At 30.0% G+C, this 16,431-nt stretch overlaps 1 protein-coding gene and 1 long non-coding RNA gene across 4 annotated transcripts in view; both read right to left on the bottom strand.

Moving 5' to 3' along the window:
- The window catches only part of LOC132942001 (uncharacterized), an 81,442-nt gene extending 79,606 nt beyond the window's left edge, over positions 1 to 1,836 (bottom strand). The window contains exon 1 of the long non-coding RNA XR_009664211.1: positions 1,690 to 1,836. This is a non-coding gene — a long non-coding RNA (uncharacterized LOC132942001). The remainder of the gene's footprint in view (positions 1 to 1,689) is intronic.
- LOC132941685 (fasciclin-2) overlaps positions 1 to 4,822 on the bottom strand; it is a 172,954-nt gene extending 168,132 nt beyond the window's left edge. For 2 of the 3 annotated variants that reach the window (XM_061009831.1, XM_061009832.1), the window contains exon 1: positions 4,357 to 4,822. In XM_061009831.1, the coding sequence (XP_060865814.1) occupies positions 4,357 to 4,435 (79 nt within the window). In that variant the 5' untranslated portion in view covers positions 4,436 to 4,822. The remainder of the gene's footprint in view (positions 1 to 4,356) is intronic. The other variant, XM_061009833.1, reaches the window with a different exon arrangement.
- Between the last annotated feature and the right edge of the window lie 11,609 nt (positions 4,823 to 16,431).

Raw genomic sequence — 16,431 nt, 5'->3', positions numbered from 1 at the left:
TAAACAAAATAGTTTACACATAAAATACTTACAAATGTAAAACATTTTCGGCAACAAAATCATAGTTATAATATTTATTATTTATTAATTTCATAAGAAAATTTTAAAATATATTTATTACTTGACCTTTAAGAACCTATGAGATCCAAACCGACTAAACAAATAACACAGTTCGGATTCATAAATAATCGTCTGATAATCGGAATAACGATTTTGTTTAAACACGAAGGGACTTTAAATCTTTTCATTCATATTATCATACAATTATATTATACAACATGCATTTTCCAGATATATTTTCATGATCGGAAACCTAACACTGTTATTATAGAATAATAATAATGGTACCTAATAGGTATTCATCTGCAAATAATGTTCAACATAAGTCTAATAATTATAATTCTCGTCTCAACATAACTTCACATAAAAGTTTAATAATATTAACATTCACAGTATAATCAACCTATAGGTAGATTATAATTGCATGATTTTTTTTTTATAAGTACATATATATGTACTTAATAAATAATATTCGATATTCAATATTAATATTCAGTTATTTGAATACTATGACAAGGCATAAACTAATATGAGAAAATAACAACAACCTACGAGATGAGATCAAATATTGTGTATATTCCAAAATGCCATTTAAAGCATATTATAAGATGTGAACCATTATGTTATTATAATAATATTATCTTAAGCGCAATAATATATTTATATAACTATTCTTCCGAATTAACATATACGTTAAAAAACCTGTTTTTTTTCTACTAGACTGCAGTACCTACACTATAGGTACATTGTTTTTGTGAAATATTAATTCTATTTTTTATTTACAGATCCCAAAAATTTCCCACGGAAAAAAATCTACTTAATATTAAAACCAACGAACGGCAAAAGTGTAACCAATCGATAGGTACATGTGTGATGCTTTGTGCGCGTAAATCAAAAAAGGAAAATCGAGATCTAGGATTAGGAGGTTTCGAAAAGACGCACTCCGTGGGAGCCGCCCGGTGCCATCACGACTGGACACAGTGGAATGGGAAACGTGAGAGTCACCGAGGGAAAATAATACACAGTCGAGTGTATTGTATACGGCCGAGTCACGATACGATAAAAATTGTGTTTCACGGCTTATCGTCGAAAATACCGTGTGTACATTAATAATATTCTGAACGATATTATGATATTATTATTATAGTAATATTATTATAATGCTTATTGTTAACACAAAAACCGTTTTGAAAAACAAACTGAAACAAATTGTACACGGCAAATGTATAAATATACGTCTTATATACACGTCCGATACACGACAGTCGACACATGAAATAATAATAATATTACGCACCATATTATTATTATCTCGTTGTTTGTACATATTGGACGTATAACAAACGATTAATACAAGAAAATTATTTGATAAAATTAATATAGTAAGCATAGTCATAATAATTAAGTATTATTATAATATTATAGTTGGAACAAAAACGATGGGGAAATTAAAATCGTTAAGATTAATACAACTGTTTACGATGCAGTTTTAGTATGATAAAATAAAAATACACGGAACTCAAAAATGTTATTGGTTTAATGATCAGTTATATATTATATACATTGTACGATATTAAAAACGTAGAATACATCGTCATTGTAATAACTTAAAAACTAAATATTACTTACGGAGCGGTTTATACTTTGTCATGATATTGGTATAATAGAATTAAATCTTGTTTCGTTATTTGGTAGGTACTTATTGAAGAATGGCGCCAACGGCTGAAGAAAAAAAAGCAATATAGTACGGACGCCGGAAGGCATAGTCGACTGACAGACGATCTAAGAAAACACAGACGTCAACAAACACTTATTTTCAGAATCTAATAAACATTATAAAAATTTACAAAAGTTTTTTTAAATTTTAACTTCTATAAAATAACAACTTTCCCGGGAACTTTTCTTTTACAAACTAAAAAAAACCATACCTACAATAATTGTTAAAAAATATTAAAATTTAGAAGAAAAACATTTTCATTTTGAAAATGCACAAGAACTTTCAGCCATCAACAGGCGAGAGAAATTTCTCATATTGGGGAGGGAAACATTATATTATTAACCGAACTAACTAACTAAGGGAGTATATGGTGAACTTTTCAATGATATATGTCATAGCAGGGTAGGAAGCATTCATTCATTCACTATATGAAATTAGACCGGATAATCCATAGAAATGATAGGTACCTATTCATATATGACCATCCATTTCCCATAAGACATTCGATTGACATGAAAAACGGTTGACTGACATCGACATGACTGCTATTTCGGAAGTTTCATTATTTAAATTTAAAAACATTGATTTTCAACACGATAATGTAAAAAGTAATACCAAACTTTTATTGTATATCACTCAATAATAAGTTTATTTAAAATTAAAAATATTAAATACCTTTAATGAACATTTTTATATAGGTAGCTTGGTTCTTATAATCTATACAAATTAAAAACTATAATATTGTGTGTATTTGGATCTTAAACAATAATACCGCAACTAATACCTATAATATTACTATTACCTACCTACACGACTACATTAACTACCTACCTACATTGTTATTCTCATCAGTTATCTTATTATTATACAACTATCTAAGTACACATAGAATGAAATAAATGTTTGTTTTAAGTATTCAATGAATTTAACGCAAAGCGAATAATTGTGTTTTAGCTTTTGTTAACTAGTTGAATAAAATGTAAATTATTGATATAGCTTAAATAACAAATAGGTACCTCAACAAATCCCTTATACACATTTATTTATAGTAGAGCAAATTGCACCAAAACAAATTTAATTAAATAATGCAATTAAATAAACCAATTTGGTATGTACTTGCATTAATAATCTTATTCTTTTAAAACTTGGGGATTTGTCTGGGTACTTGAGAGAAACACTTTTATTAGTTTAGACTTGCATAGAATTAAAACGATCCGCACATTATTTCGTGTCAATTGTTTATACTTTATTCGGTACCTATATATCGTTTTCGTTACTTAACAAGTGTTCGAAAACGGCAGTTAAAAAACTTGTTATCACGCCATTTAACATGAAACTTGAAAGTTTACGAACACCATAATATAATATATGCACATCTTTGGGTAGTAAACTTGTAATCGTATATAAATCCTACGTACCTACCAACATTATATTGTAGTATAGTATTTGAATATCCGATACCAAACACGAAACACCTGTTATATTAAGTAGGTACATATAGTGGTAACCGACCGATTAAGTACGTAAAGTTCTGAATTCAGACGATCGACGGACAATCGAGAACAAGTCGTCTGCCAATAGGTAACAATCATGAATCATGGTTATCTAGTAGTTAACCGTGAATACGATACAATAGGAATAGCAGCATAGGTAGATGACCTACCGTCCTACGCTCCTACCACATATTTTATTATTACCTAGACGTACCTAATTATATACCAATACCTAATATAAAATCAACATAATATTACAGGTACCTATATCATATTATGGAGGTATTTATTTTTTTTTACTTCGACACAAGATGAATAAAAAAAATTGGAAAATCCTGTGAAACAAAGTCGAAGACGACAAACGTGTTAAACTGTTCCACTCGTTGTCCACCCAAAATCGAATGATAGCGAACACGTGCGTACAAGAAGAGTGGTGATCGACCCGCCAAATGCGAACGGACCTGTGTAATGCGCACGGGTGCAATTTTCCCAAATTATATTGCACCCATATGGCCATTTCCCGTGATGTGTTATAATAATAAGTCGTGTGTCCACAGGCACTTATTACGGATCGTTGCACTGCAGACTTGAGTTGACTTTAACGGATTTGCAGGAAAACTACACGTGTGATCGATAATTTATAATAATATTAGCGTCGTACCGATATCGATGACGATCGCGGTAACGAACTATTACGCGATTGTCGCGGATATCAGGTCAGTTACAACCACGGTATATTATAGTATGCCATAATTATACTATAATATACCGTGGTTAAAACTAATAGGAAAACTTTGTTTTTACATTTTACAGAAGATCGAGAAAAACTAAAATCGAAATTAAGCTCGAATTATCACACAGTTTCCGCCAAGGTGGACAATTTTTTTTTTCGTTTTAATCGAAGCGTGGTCACAATTAAACTTTGCCGTGGTACCCACAAGGACTTGGGACGATATTTCGGGCGGGTGGAATCGAGTGGAAACTCGATTTTGAAAAAAAATTTTAAAAACTCAATATCACCGCTAAAAGTCCGTTACACGACTTGCGGTGTGGTCTTAACCGACATAATAATATAACGGTTTTTACCTGTAACGACGGCGACGAGTAGAACCAAGGCCAGTAGCTGCGTGGAAGGCCACGACGACGACAAGCGGTTTCGCGTCATAATCGTGTGGTTTTCCGCCGGACGCGAATAATAACGACGACGACGACAAAATATTATTATCACCGGCTAACTTGTGTATCGCACGCGTCTCGAGAAGACGATAAAAATATCGAAAGATTTGTCTTACGGTGAATGTTGTTATGTCGGAACGCGGATATTACGACTTTTGTCCAGTTTTGGCGGTAACTCGTCAACGGCGTACCGGCGACATTGTCCGAGTGATAATATTATTATAAATACGGCGTGGCGATTAACCCGCGGGCGAGCGACAGGCAAGCAGACGGTGACGACGGCACGGCGGTGCGTACGAGAATGTGCGTACGACGACGGCGGACAACGACTGTGGTGACGACGGCACGGCGACGCGCGAAACGATGACGGCGGCCGGTGGCAGTTGGCGGACGGAATGCAGGTGCCGCGTTGTTCGGCTCCGGTCGGCCGTCGTCGGCGTCGGCGGCGGCGACACGGTGCTCTTGACTCCTACGACGACGCGGACGCGCGAGCGCGCGCGCACCGGTTGGACCAGTCGCGACGGCGGCGGCGTTCGTTACCTGTTTCGTAGTGAGTATGTCGTCGGCGTCAGCGCATCGCTCTTTGTACGCGATCGCGGCGGTTCGACGACATAGGACGTATCGCGCTAACCGAAAAAATTCCATTCCGCTGGACAGCGTGTTTTAATAGAAAAATTGTCTATCTTGAATTCGTTAGCGTGATTACATAAGGGATTGGAGAGTTAACACCCCCCCCCAAAAAAAAAAAAAAATTAGAATATTAGATAATTAAAGTTTACGAGTAACCAAAAATGTTTTCGTCAGAGAGGCATACAATTAGCTAAGAACGATAGTTGGTATACTGCAAGACAGTTTCTCAAATTAGCCAAATGCTTAGATTTGTTTTAATATTGTTTATAGGGAATGTCCTGTGGCACTGTAGCATAATAATATGGTTGCAACTTGTTTATTTTTTAAATTCGAAACAACCTTTTTTACTGAAAATTATCAAGCCGATTTTGTACTTATAAATCTAAATAATAATCGAAAATATGGTCCATAAATATATTCAAAAATTCCAATTTTCAATAATCAGAATTTGAATAAATATACATTATTGAAGGAAAAATGGGGTGTGCGAGCATGGTGAATCATATATACTGCAAAAATATAAAAATATTATACGTATAAAATATTATATTGATGTAAATTTATATTTATTACAAGCCATTTACAAATAAATAAACATAGTAAAGGGGTGTAGGGGAAATGTCCACACAGATTAATAAGGAGAAAATATAAGGGCTACAGCCTACAGCCCCTCCAAAAGTGCTAGTTGTGCCTATGTTCTTGATATAAACGAAGAGGACGGAACTAGGATTTCCAAGTTGAGGGTGCACGATGAGCTACATCAATATTGATAAGAACATCTTAACGTATATTATATACGTAGGTATGTATTATGATTTATGATAAACGTTGTGACTGAATAAAAAAAGCAGTGAAGTTTCCAAAATATGTTTGAAAGGCTGAAAAGACTTATCCCCCATCTAGTTATAGTCCACTCATGCCGCAATAGAAGAAGAAATAAATAACAACTATTAACAAGCAACACGAATAATTTAGTTAATTTGGATATTCAATATTCATATTATATAAGAGGACTTACCTATTGGTCGCAATGGTGACGGTGAAACATGAAAACGGCAGCAGTGACGAGTTGTGAAGTATAGAGATAGTTTTTTTATTAATTTGAAGGGAGTAAAATCTAGTTAACATCAACAATTAATAAGTCGAGTATCGCTCAAAATAAATTATTGTTTCTTAAATTTATTTTGAATATGATTTTCTTCTCAGTACATAAATAAGAAGATATCATTCATACAATACGATATACATATTATGTGTATTCAACCGTTTTTTAGACCCAATTAATATAATGTACACTTATATATTTCATAAAAACGATTAAAAAACTAAATCGTTTGCGTTTACCTAGTGTTTAATTAAATATAGTATTATACGTGCAGTTCTGATAGAATACCTATGTAAAATGTAACCAAAAGGGCTCTGAAATTTTTATTTTTTTATCTTTAGTGGACTGTATAGGGTATACCTATACATTTTAAACCACCCTTCTTTAAGGATAGAGCCCGTCATCACTATTTGATCTGCTTCTGTTTCAACGACGCGTTTTTTTTTGTTCTCTGATGTTTTTCATCAATGCCGCGAGACGACATCCGGTCGAAAAAATAATAATAAAAAACCAGAAAAAGTAGAAATCGTCACTTCCCCCGCACCCGCCGACCGCGACCACGGTTCATTGTCGTCAAAAATCGTCTCGATCGTATTATACCGAGTATAAATTAATATAGCTAGGTACATAATGGTCGTCAAACATGAGCACACCCGATTTCCGAAAATCTGAACTATATGGTCATTATTAGAAAGGTAAGGTCGAATGGCACTTATTTTAATATATTACTAAAAAACAATACAAATTATATAAGTACCGCCGACTATACCCAGTAATATAATATTGGATACAATATTATTATAATATTATTATAAGTATAATAATTAACAATAAATGTTCGATTTGTTGGTCTCTTTTTTTTCTGCGTACAACACAAACTACACACAATATTACTTTGAAAAACTTGAAAAAAAAATAACAATACACTGCAACACAGTGTACGTCATACCATCTTATGTATACATATGTATATTATTGGTACCTTTATATACCTTTACGGCTTCACGGATGTTTTCATAGGAATATAATATATCGAGAGAAAAGCAAACAAAGTATACATATATAGTATAATATATCTATATATAATATTATACACACGCGTATAATATATAAACTATAATACTTACTACTACGCTCGTTTCCGTCCGTTATTGAATACAAGTTTTTGATCGTATGTATTTTTCGTACCTATATACTTACCTACAAGAAGCAAATACTACTTAAACACATAAACGCGTATGATTATGTTAAATAAATATTGAATACTTTTTTGCTCGCCCAACAACTACTATAATAATATGATATACCTTTTTTTTTTTTTTAATAGAAAATGTACAATCCCCAACATATATGTACAATAAGCAAACAGGGTAATTACAGAAAATATTTACATGATGATTTAGTATGAGGAGGTAGGCTGTCCAGTGGTTGATAAACCTATACGCTATATGGTTATACCGTATTCCACATATTATTATATATTTTTAGTTTTTAGTTTTCAATTTATAACTATATATTATACTTTAGAATAATATATTATATTCAGTGCTTGAATTGGAGGAGGACACGCGGGGAAGTCCCTCTTCTTTCAAAAAAAAATATTTATGCGTACCCCTTTTATTAATAATTATATCCCAATAACCCATCAACAACACATTTAAATATAATTGTTTAGATACGCACATTTTTTTACAACTCCGCCATAATATTTTTTTCACAATTATTCGAGCGCTGAATATATATTATTTAATTATTTTAACACAATATTGTATATTATTTAAACTAGACATAATCAAATAAAATAATCTGCACGTATTCTACTTCCTCGGTTTTTATTCAGATACTTAATTTGTATATTTGCTGGCTTGCTGTTATTCCATAAGTATATTGTAGCAAATTAGTTCTAATATGTAGATAATCAACAAATTACAATGCACAGGTACGAAAATAATAATATAAACAATGTAGGTGCATTATAAATCAAATACATTTCAGTAACTTTCGTAGCTTGTAGTATATAAATTGACGTGTTGAGAATAAAACCACAATATTTATGAATATGAAAAAAATACTAATTATATTATGTAAAACTCGAATTTTTAATGTACTTTTTTCGGCCACTGTTTTTTTTGTACGTAGTTAAAGATTAATTTACCATCAAAAAGAGTTCATTAAAAATTTGATGAACTTGTATACGAAGTTTTTCATTTAAATTCAAGTGAATCTGTATATTATTAACTAGGTAGTTTATTTACAACATAACGTTTCAACCATTTCACAAAACAGTGTATACAAATGAAACTTAACAAGATTTCCCGGTTCATATATTTACATATATTATGGTAAATGCTAATAAGAAAAGTGAATTGTCAAAATAAATTTCAACCATAGATTTTTAAATTGATGAATTTTATTAAAAATAAAAACATGGACATATACCTGCTACATTGCAATTTGCAGAGGTTACATGGTATATGTTACAAATTACATTTATCTCCCTGAGCTCAACGCAAAATATTCTAAATTTTTTTACAGTAGATACACATTATAATACTTACCTATATCTCCGTACTTCATATTTTGTGTAAAACCATTTTTAAGGACGATTATTAGCCTTCAGGGATAATAATCAGTATATTCTGTGTAATTGTACATCTTATTATATTATAGTATTATATGTTGGAAGTTCAATAATTTATGTATTAAATAGGTAATATTCATAATATTATTAAACTCAATAATATGTTACAAAAAGTATTATTACTTCAGAGTAATTACATTATTGACATTGTACTAAATATTCTTATTCTTCTTCTTCTTCTTCTTATTATTATTATTGATGTATTAATTTCTTTAATTATACAATTTTAAATATGTAAATATTATAAATACATACATTTATTAAAATGATGCAAATATATACAATACTAGGGTCCACATAATTATTAAGTAATTTTTGTTAAAACGTTTTAATTATTATTAACGTTCAATTAAAATAGAGTTCATTCAAATGACACCTAAAAAATGAAGATAAGGGTCAGGTGTTATATATATACCATCATTGTATAACCATCTGTTCGAAATACATATCGTATATTCGTCATGAAAATGTGTTCACACGCATAGTTCATTAAAAAAATAAATTATTTCAAAAACATATTAGTATAATATTATATTATCTACAATAATATTAATTAATATAAAATTACTTTTTAAGTTATCGCAAAACAAAAATAGAATATTAATTGTATTATTGTTTGTATATATTATGTTGTATATATATAATTATATATTTATATGTGTATCTATATATATATATTGCATACTTGGCAATCGGTATTTATATTTTAAAATAAAACACTGATCATTATAAAACCTTTTGGATAGATTATTAGGTACAGACATGATGACTAACTATCAAAATTCCACTATTGTTAGTTATGATTTTATGTGTTTGAGAATTGAAACTCGCACGATCTAACATTAAATATTAATAATAAGATGTTATTAGGATAGAAATGGTATAAAGATACAGAGAGTAATATTATCTAGTTAGCAATGTAATAATCATTTTAAAAAAAATAATGATTCTTAAAACTAGCAATAAGGCAGTAGACACTCATTATTTTTTACTCAAATCTCAATGCCAGTTAAAGACAAAACATACAATTCATTATTTACATATACGATGTAGGTACCTAATATTTTTCTTTGTATAAATTATAAATAGGTACATTATTCTTACAGAAATTTAAAAAATAAAGGTGAATAATTTAATTTAAAATTGACATACCATTTTTTTGGTACTGTTTATTTTTTGTTTAATAAAATATTTTTTGCTGTATTTTATACCCACACGGATGCATTATAAAATCCTCAATAATAATAACTTAATTAGAAAATGTATTAACTTAGTCAATTTAGGTAAACGTAACTTAAATTAATTAATTAATCAAATTAGCTTTAATTCTGAGTAATGATAGTTGTATATGTGGATTCTGGATTACTATTTACTATTATAAAACTGGAATTTGACCCACAATATAATAGAGATTTGCTATCCAAATTAGTGTATGATAGGATTATTGTGTGTACAAAATAGTAAACACCCCATCAAAATAGCATAATATAATATAATAGTTTAAAACGATGTACCTACCTTCGTGGAATATATTAAACTTTATCATAATATTCATAATATAGTTAAATTATTCGTCTTTTGAAATGGAAATAATCTTAATTACTTATATTTATGTTATCAAATGTTGACGCAATTAAAACTTTATAACTTAACTTAACCATATTTGACATTAATACAAAAAAAATCATACGAACTTCAATTTTGACTATTATACAACAATACAGCGTTAAACTCAATTTGAATTCATTACATATTATTCCCTTCTGATGATATTATCTAAAAACGAATGAGTTTTACAGAATAACAGATTTTATAAACACAATTCGCTATTGTAATAACAGTAATAATATTATATATATATATTATATTGGCGTGGAATTGGATTGGAAAAGAAGATTTAGGGCGTTTGACTGCCTCCCCACTGCAGGAGAATGAAAAAAAAATGATTGCTAAACATTTCTAAATGGAACGATTGTTTGTCACACTTGTTTTGGGGTTGATGAGCAGAGCGAGGGGCTTGGAAATTCGCAAAACATCAATGTTTATACTAGCGTGGATTATCTAATTTCAGGCTATACACAACGAGGGCTGCTGCGGATGTAACAACCGCTTGTTCGCGCTATACCTTATATACCACGGTAACGTTGTTGTGCACTCAAGACGTGGCTTTTAGAGTACAGCAGAGGCGAACCGCAATCGGAAGGGAGTTTATATAATAATATGGAAACCGTATATAGCAGGAAACGTTTATTCGCCGAGCGGTCGGTAATTGAATTATTATGTTATCACGGGAAGAAAGGTGCACAATCGCGTTATGTGTGGTCAAACGCAACGCTGTTTGAATTCGTGATATAGTTGTTGTGCTTGGGAAGATAAATATTGTGTTTGTCAAAGCGCACAGCCAAGAATATATAAACGTGGTCGAACGAGGGGGCAATACTTGAAAAATAGAGAAAAAAAACGACTTTGCTGACCTGTCTTAATGGTCAGGAGGACGTATAGGTAACCCACTGTGCTTGTATAGAAAATTGCATCCATGGAAACGGATTTTTCAAATGGTCTTTTCAAAAGTAATAAAAATAACGCATAAATGTATAATGGACATCTCTCTGAACCCTTTTATACACCTATACTATGCACAATAATATTATGATAGTTTCGATAACAGTCGGTATAGGTACTATAATAGCTGGTAAAGGGTATTATAGTAACTAGTAATGGTACACGAGGCTACAATGCTACATAATACTATGATATTGTACTCGTGGTATGCCACATAATAATAACTAGTTGCAAATAATATTTATTTATTTATTGTTAAATATTATTATGATCAGAAGAAAAAAAAATCGTTTAATAAATAGTTCCGGAATGGTTTCTAATTTTTATGATGATTTTTAAATTGGACATTGTCTGCATCACTTTTTAATAATTGCCCACAGTTAACTACCTACTATTTAAGTAATTATAGCCAATATAAATGTCAAATTATGACAAAACATATCATTATATAATATTTGTGTTTAAACTTTTAAGTACCTAGTCATAGTTAAAGCATAATTTATTTATATAATATGATGTATTATATAGGTACTTACTTACTTTTATTGCACCTTTTAATATTATTTTAATAAATAGCAAATATAAAAACCTAATTTATATTATAAACTTGATATTTATGAATTGTTTTTATTGAACATTTTAACTAGTTATTTATTACATATTATAATAATATGTTTACATAATATAACCGATGTTTTTAAATATTAGCTAGAATAATGAAGCTACCTATTGTAATTTATATTATTAAATACAAAATAGGAAAGAATTTAGTTTTTCAAATTGTAAGTTTTAACAGCATATTAAAATATTCGTAATATAAATACCAATTAATAATATAGATTTTCATTAACAAGTCAAATAATTTTACCTGTGGGGGACGGAGTGGCCGAGCGGACTAAGGCGTCGGTTGCGACGCGCACCGACGCCGGTTCAAAACCTCGGCCGTGGGCGGCATTTTTCTTCGGTCAAGTCACGGTGTCCGAAGAACAAGTGCCGCCATCCCCCACCCGGGCACGGCAGATACCTACAGGTGCCCACTAAAAAATCTGCCAAACTATCAAAACACACGTGTTTAACCTACAGTACCCGCCCCCACGGTTAAAAACCCACCCAATGGCCTGTAAGTTTCCGCGGGTTCATTAAAAAAAAAAAAAATTTACTTACAAAAAACGGATGGAAATAAATTGACTAAAATGTGAAGTTTATTTTTTTCTCGGCTAGGTGTATAATAGTATATTGTGTGACAAGGGCGGGAAGTGAGCTATTTCAGTCGCGGGCCGTATTTCTTCCAAGACGGAAATTGCCTTCCCGCACGAGCCAAACATACTATTTTTCGTCACGCCTCTGCATTCATCAAAGGTAATGCAGGGATCTATGCAACAACTAGACTTTAATTATTATTATACGACAACAATTACATTTCATGAAAGAAACAATTTGGTTTTATTTATTTCAAGCGTCGCGCGTGGAGGGTATAATATTATGATAATAAGATGTAACCTATTGTTCTGTGATGTAACCAAAAGTATTTGTTTTGAAGGACCGACGACCGTGGTATAGATTTCAGTGTGTTTGTGCAGGGTATACGCGCGTGAAACGTGCGCGCAGCACTTTTGGGAATTTCCACTTTACCGCCCGGCACTTTTTGGGATTTCCACTTTACCGCCAGGCACTATTAGGGATTCCCACTTTACCGCCCGGCACTTTTGGGAATTTCCACTTTATCGCCCGCTGGACGGAAAAAGGACGCTTTCCTACGCTTCAACCGCTATCGAAAACCAAACTTTCGGTGCAGGCGTGACAAAAAAAAAAATTATTCATGATTAATATTATTAGGCATCATACGTATAATAATATGATATTATAGATAATAATAATAATAATAATGTGCTTACAAGTTTTAAGACGTATTTTTGACAGCCATTTAATTTAGTACCGACTGCAGTCGTCTGTTAATTAAGCCATTGACCATCGCCATAGTGTTTATAATCAATGATTAAACATAATATTATATTTATATTCAAGTATCTTGGGAATAGTATTATTAATTCGTACTGAGTATTTCCATTCACTTATTATAAATAAAAATAGTTTTTATTGGTCCACCATAATACATCAAACATAAATACTAATACAACAAACATAATATTGTAGTAACAACCTTCGTCCTTCTTCACTCTGCAGTCCGCAGTACATAATACGTCATAGGTATTAAACTATTCGAAAATATTATTGACATATTATTTTGCTAATCTTAATAATAGTATTTTCAAAAAATACGAAAGTAAACATAATTTATAAATTATTTTATTAAATTGTAGGTTATCCGGAAGGTATTCAAGTATATCCAATCATAGATATTAGATAATATGATAATATTATAAATTAACCGAGTACATAAATAATAAAATATATAAAAAGCGTAAATTATAATATTTAATACTCTTAATGCTTAAATACGAAAAGAATTTATAAATAGAAATAAAAAATTAAAAACAATTATTATTCACTTAATTTTAATATTAATATATATTATTCTTTGCGAGACGCAATGAGTCACTGTATTAAATTGACTATACTATTGTGCTTGTGGTTCTTGTGATACACGGTTTCTGTTAGGTACCTACGTAAATTCTAGTATCCCGTCATGGATAAAATATAATGCCGCAATTTGTTTTGTTGTCAAACTTTCGTGTTCTATGAGCATCATATATTATTAGTATTACCCTCTAAATGTGCAATACATACGTTTGTATGCATATTAGATTATATCACAATTTACTAAAGTATAAAAGTTCAGCTAAAAGATCAAATTTAAATCACCTAAACTCGTATACTCTGAATAAGAACGGATTCACAAAGTTGAAATGATTTATCTTTATACCTAGGTGCTTATGCCACAGACGTGTTAACCAAACTATATTATTGACACCTAATTTTTTTAAAAAAAATTTTTAAATTATTTAAAAAAAAATTTAAATAGCCTTGAACTCAAACTAGATACATTGAATTATTATGTTATTACTACTTTTGTACATAATATTTCTGAGTAATATCACTGGATATTAATTCCTCTAATCCCGTTCCTCTTATCAATTTTCTTTCTTCCTTGATAAAATTGACGTATTTATTTATTAATATAGATTGTAGATAAAAAAACTTAAAAATATACTAGGTATACCTAATTATAAGTATTAATTTATAATTATTTACATTTTAAACCATAGTATATTAGTAGAGGTACGAACTGGATTATCTCAACTATATCTTAAAACCGGAAATTATTTTTAAAAACATGAAATAATAGTTTAATTTATCATAACTAAATACCAATATACTACATATAACATCGAGCCCTAATTGTTCAACTAAAAGTTAGGTATCAACCTTGTACCTAAAACTAACGTTATGTAAACTTTAACTATACATGTATATATATATATAAGTGTTCCTATAAGCATACAGAGCAATCTACATTAAAATTGTTAGCTAAATATTTTTATGCCAAATAAAGAGAGTGAATTAAGAACTAGGTAGGTAGTAGGTACACGGGTACGGAAACAATTCTAAAACTAAAAGTTAATGATATTCCAGTAAAACGTACAATTATTAATGGAGAATATGCAAAGGAGAATATTTGAACATAGTATTTGAAAAAATACTAATACATATAAGGATTTACAATTTAAATGATAACACCCAATTTTATTACATTTGCAGAAATAATTTAGATTTAATCTCTGGATCAAGTACTACGAAATTTGCATATTTCATAATCATATAAATATATAATTAGCGGAAACCGTGTAACAAGAAGCCGAAAGACGAAGAAATTAAAGTACGCACCAGTTGTTATAAAACTTTTTTTTTATTTCATACATTTTAAAATAATTTTTGAGTTGAATGTTTTAATAATTTATGTTTGGAATAATAAATTTAATTCTCAAAAATTATTATTTTCTTATAGATAAATAAGAATTAGTATTTAATTGAATATTGCTATAATTATAGATATGCGCTATCGTTGCCCATCATAGAGCCCTGTCATTATAAAAACTATAATATATTGTATATTCAGTGATAAAAATGTAATATTATCATTTTACTGATTTACGTTCTGATTTTACGTTGTAAAAAACATATTACACAGTACCTACACACTCATCAATATAATATGTATTGACATCATAATGACAATAATAAATATTGAAGTATAAAATAAAAATAACTTCTGAAATGTTCAGTAAAAAAAAAAAAAATGAAATAAAAAGTAAAACATTTATTATTGAGTTGAGCATTTTATCACAGCTTTAAATTTCAAAAATATGAATTTTTATCACACACAGACATATTTATATACATAATATATACAAACTAGGTACCTATGCTCTATAATAATATATTAATTCTATTTGTTATATGTACCTACCTGCCTAAATAGCAAATTATGTCTTACTATCGCCTTAAACCAATAGCCTAAAATGTTTCAATATTTTATTTCTACTTAAAATATAAGCATGATGAATATAATATATAGACCAGAATATTATGGCATGTCAAAAATATTGATTTCTAATTATTTCTCATACGTCACACACCATATTATACATTATACAGTATGCACAATATGACACTGAGCTAATAATAATTATTCATTTGGAAATTAGATTGAACACCGTCCTAAATTTGTTACAATTGTTTTGTTTAAATTGATGGGACGGCACACACTGATATGCGTATACCACAATATTTGTTCCATGATTCCAGCTTACAATAATTATTAATCTTTATGGTACAACGCCTCACAGTCTATTATAAGAGATCTCAATTTCGAACGATAATTTTTTTTTATATAATTTTTTTTGATTTCTATACGGAATAAGTTGACTATCGACTAATTGAGTGTTATTTCCAAAATGTATTCTTAAAATTCAAACCTACCTATTATAATGTTTTTAATTAATTTATACATTATAATACAGCGCTGCCTAATTGAATACCAGTTTTAAATATTTTAATTGGATCCCGGATTGTGTGTAATGGACAA

This window comes from Metopolophium dirhodum, chromosome 3 (genome assembly GCF_019925205.1).
Source record: "Metopolophium dirhodum isolate CAU chromosome 3, ASM1992520v1, whole genome shotgun sequence".
NCBI classification, from domain to species: domain Eukaryota; kingdom Metazoa; phylum Arthropoda; class Insecta; order Hemiptera; family Aphididae; genus Metopolophium; species Metopolophium dirhodum.
The sequence above is the reverse complement of the archived record's forward strand: the minus strand, read 5'-3'. Positions and strand labels throughout refer to the sequence as shown.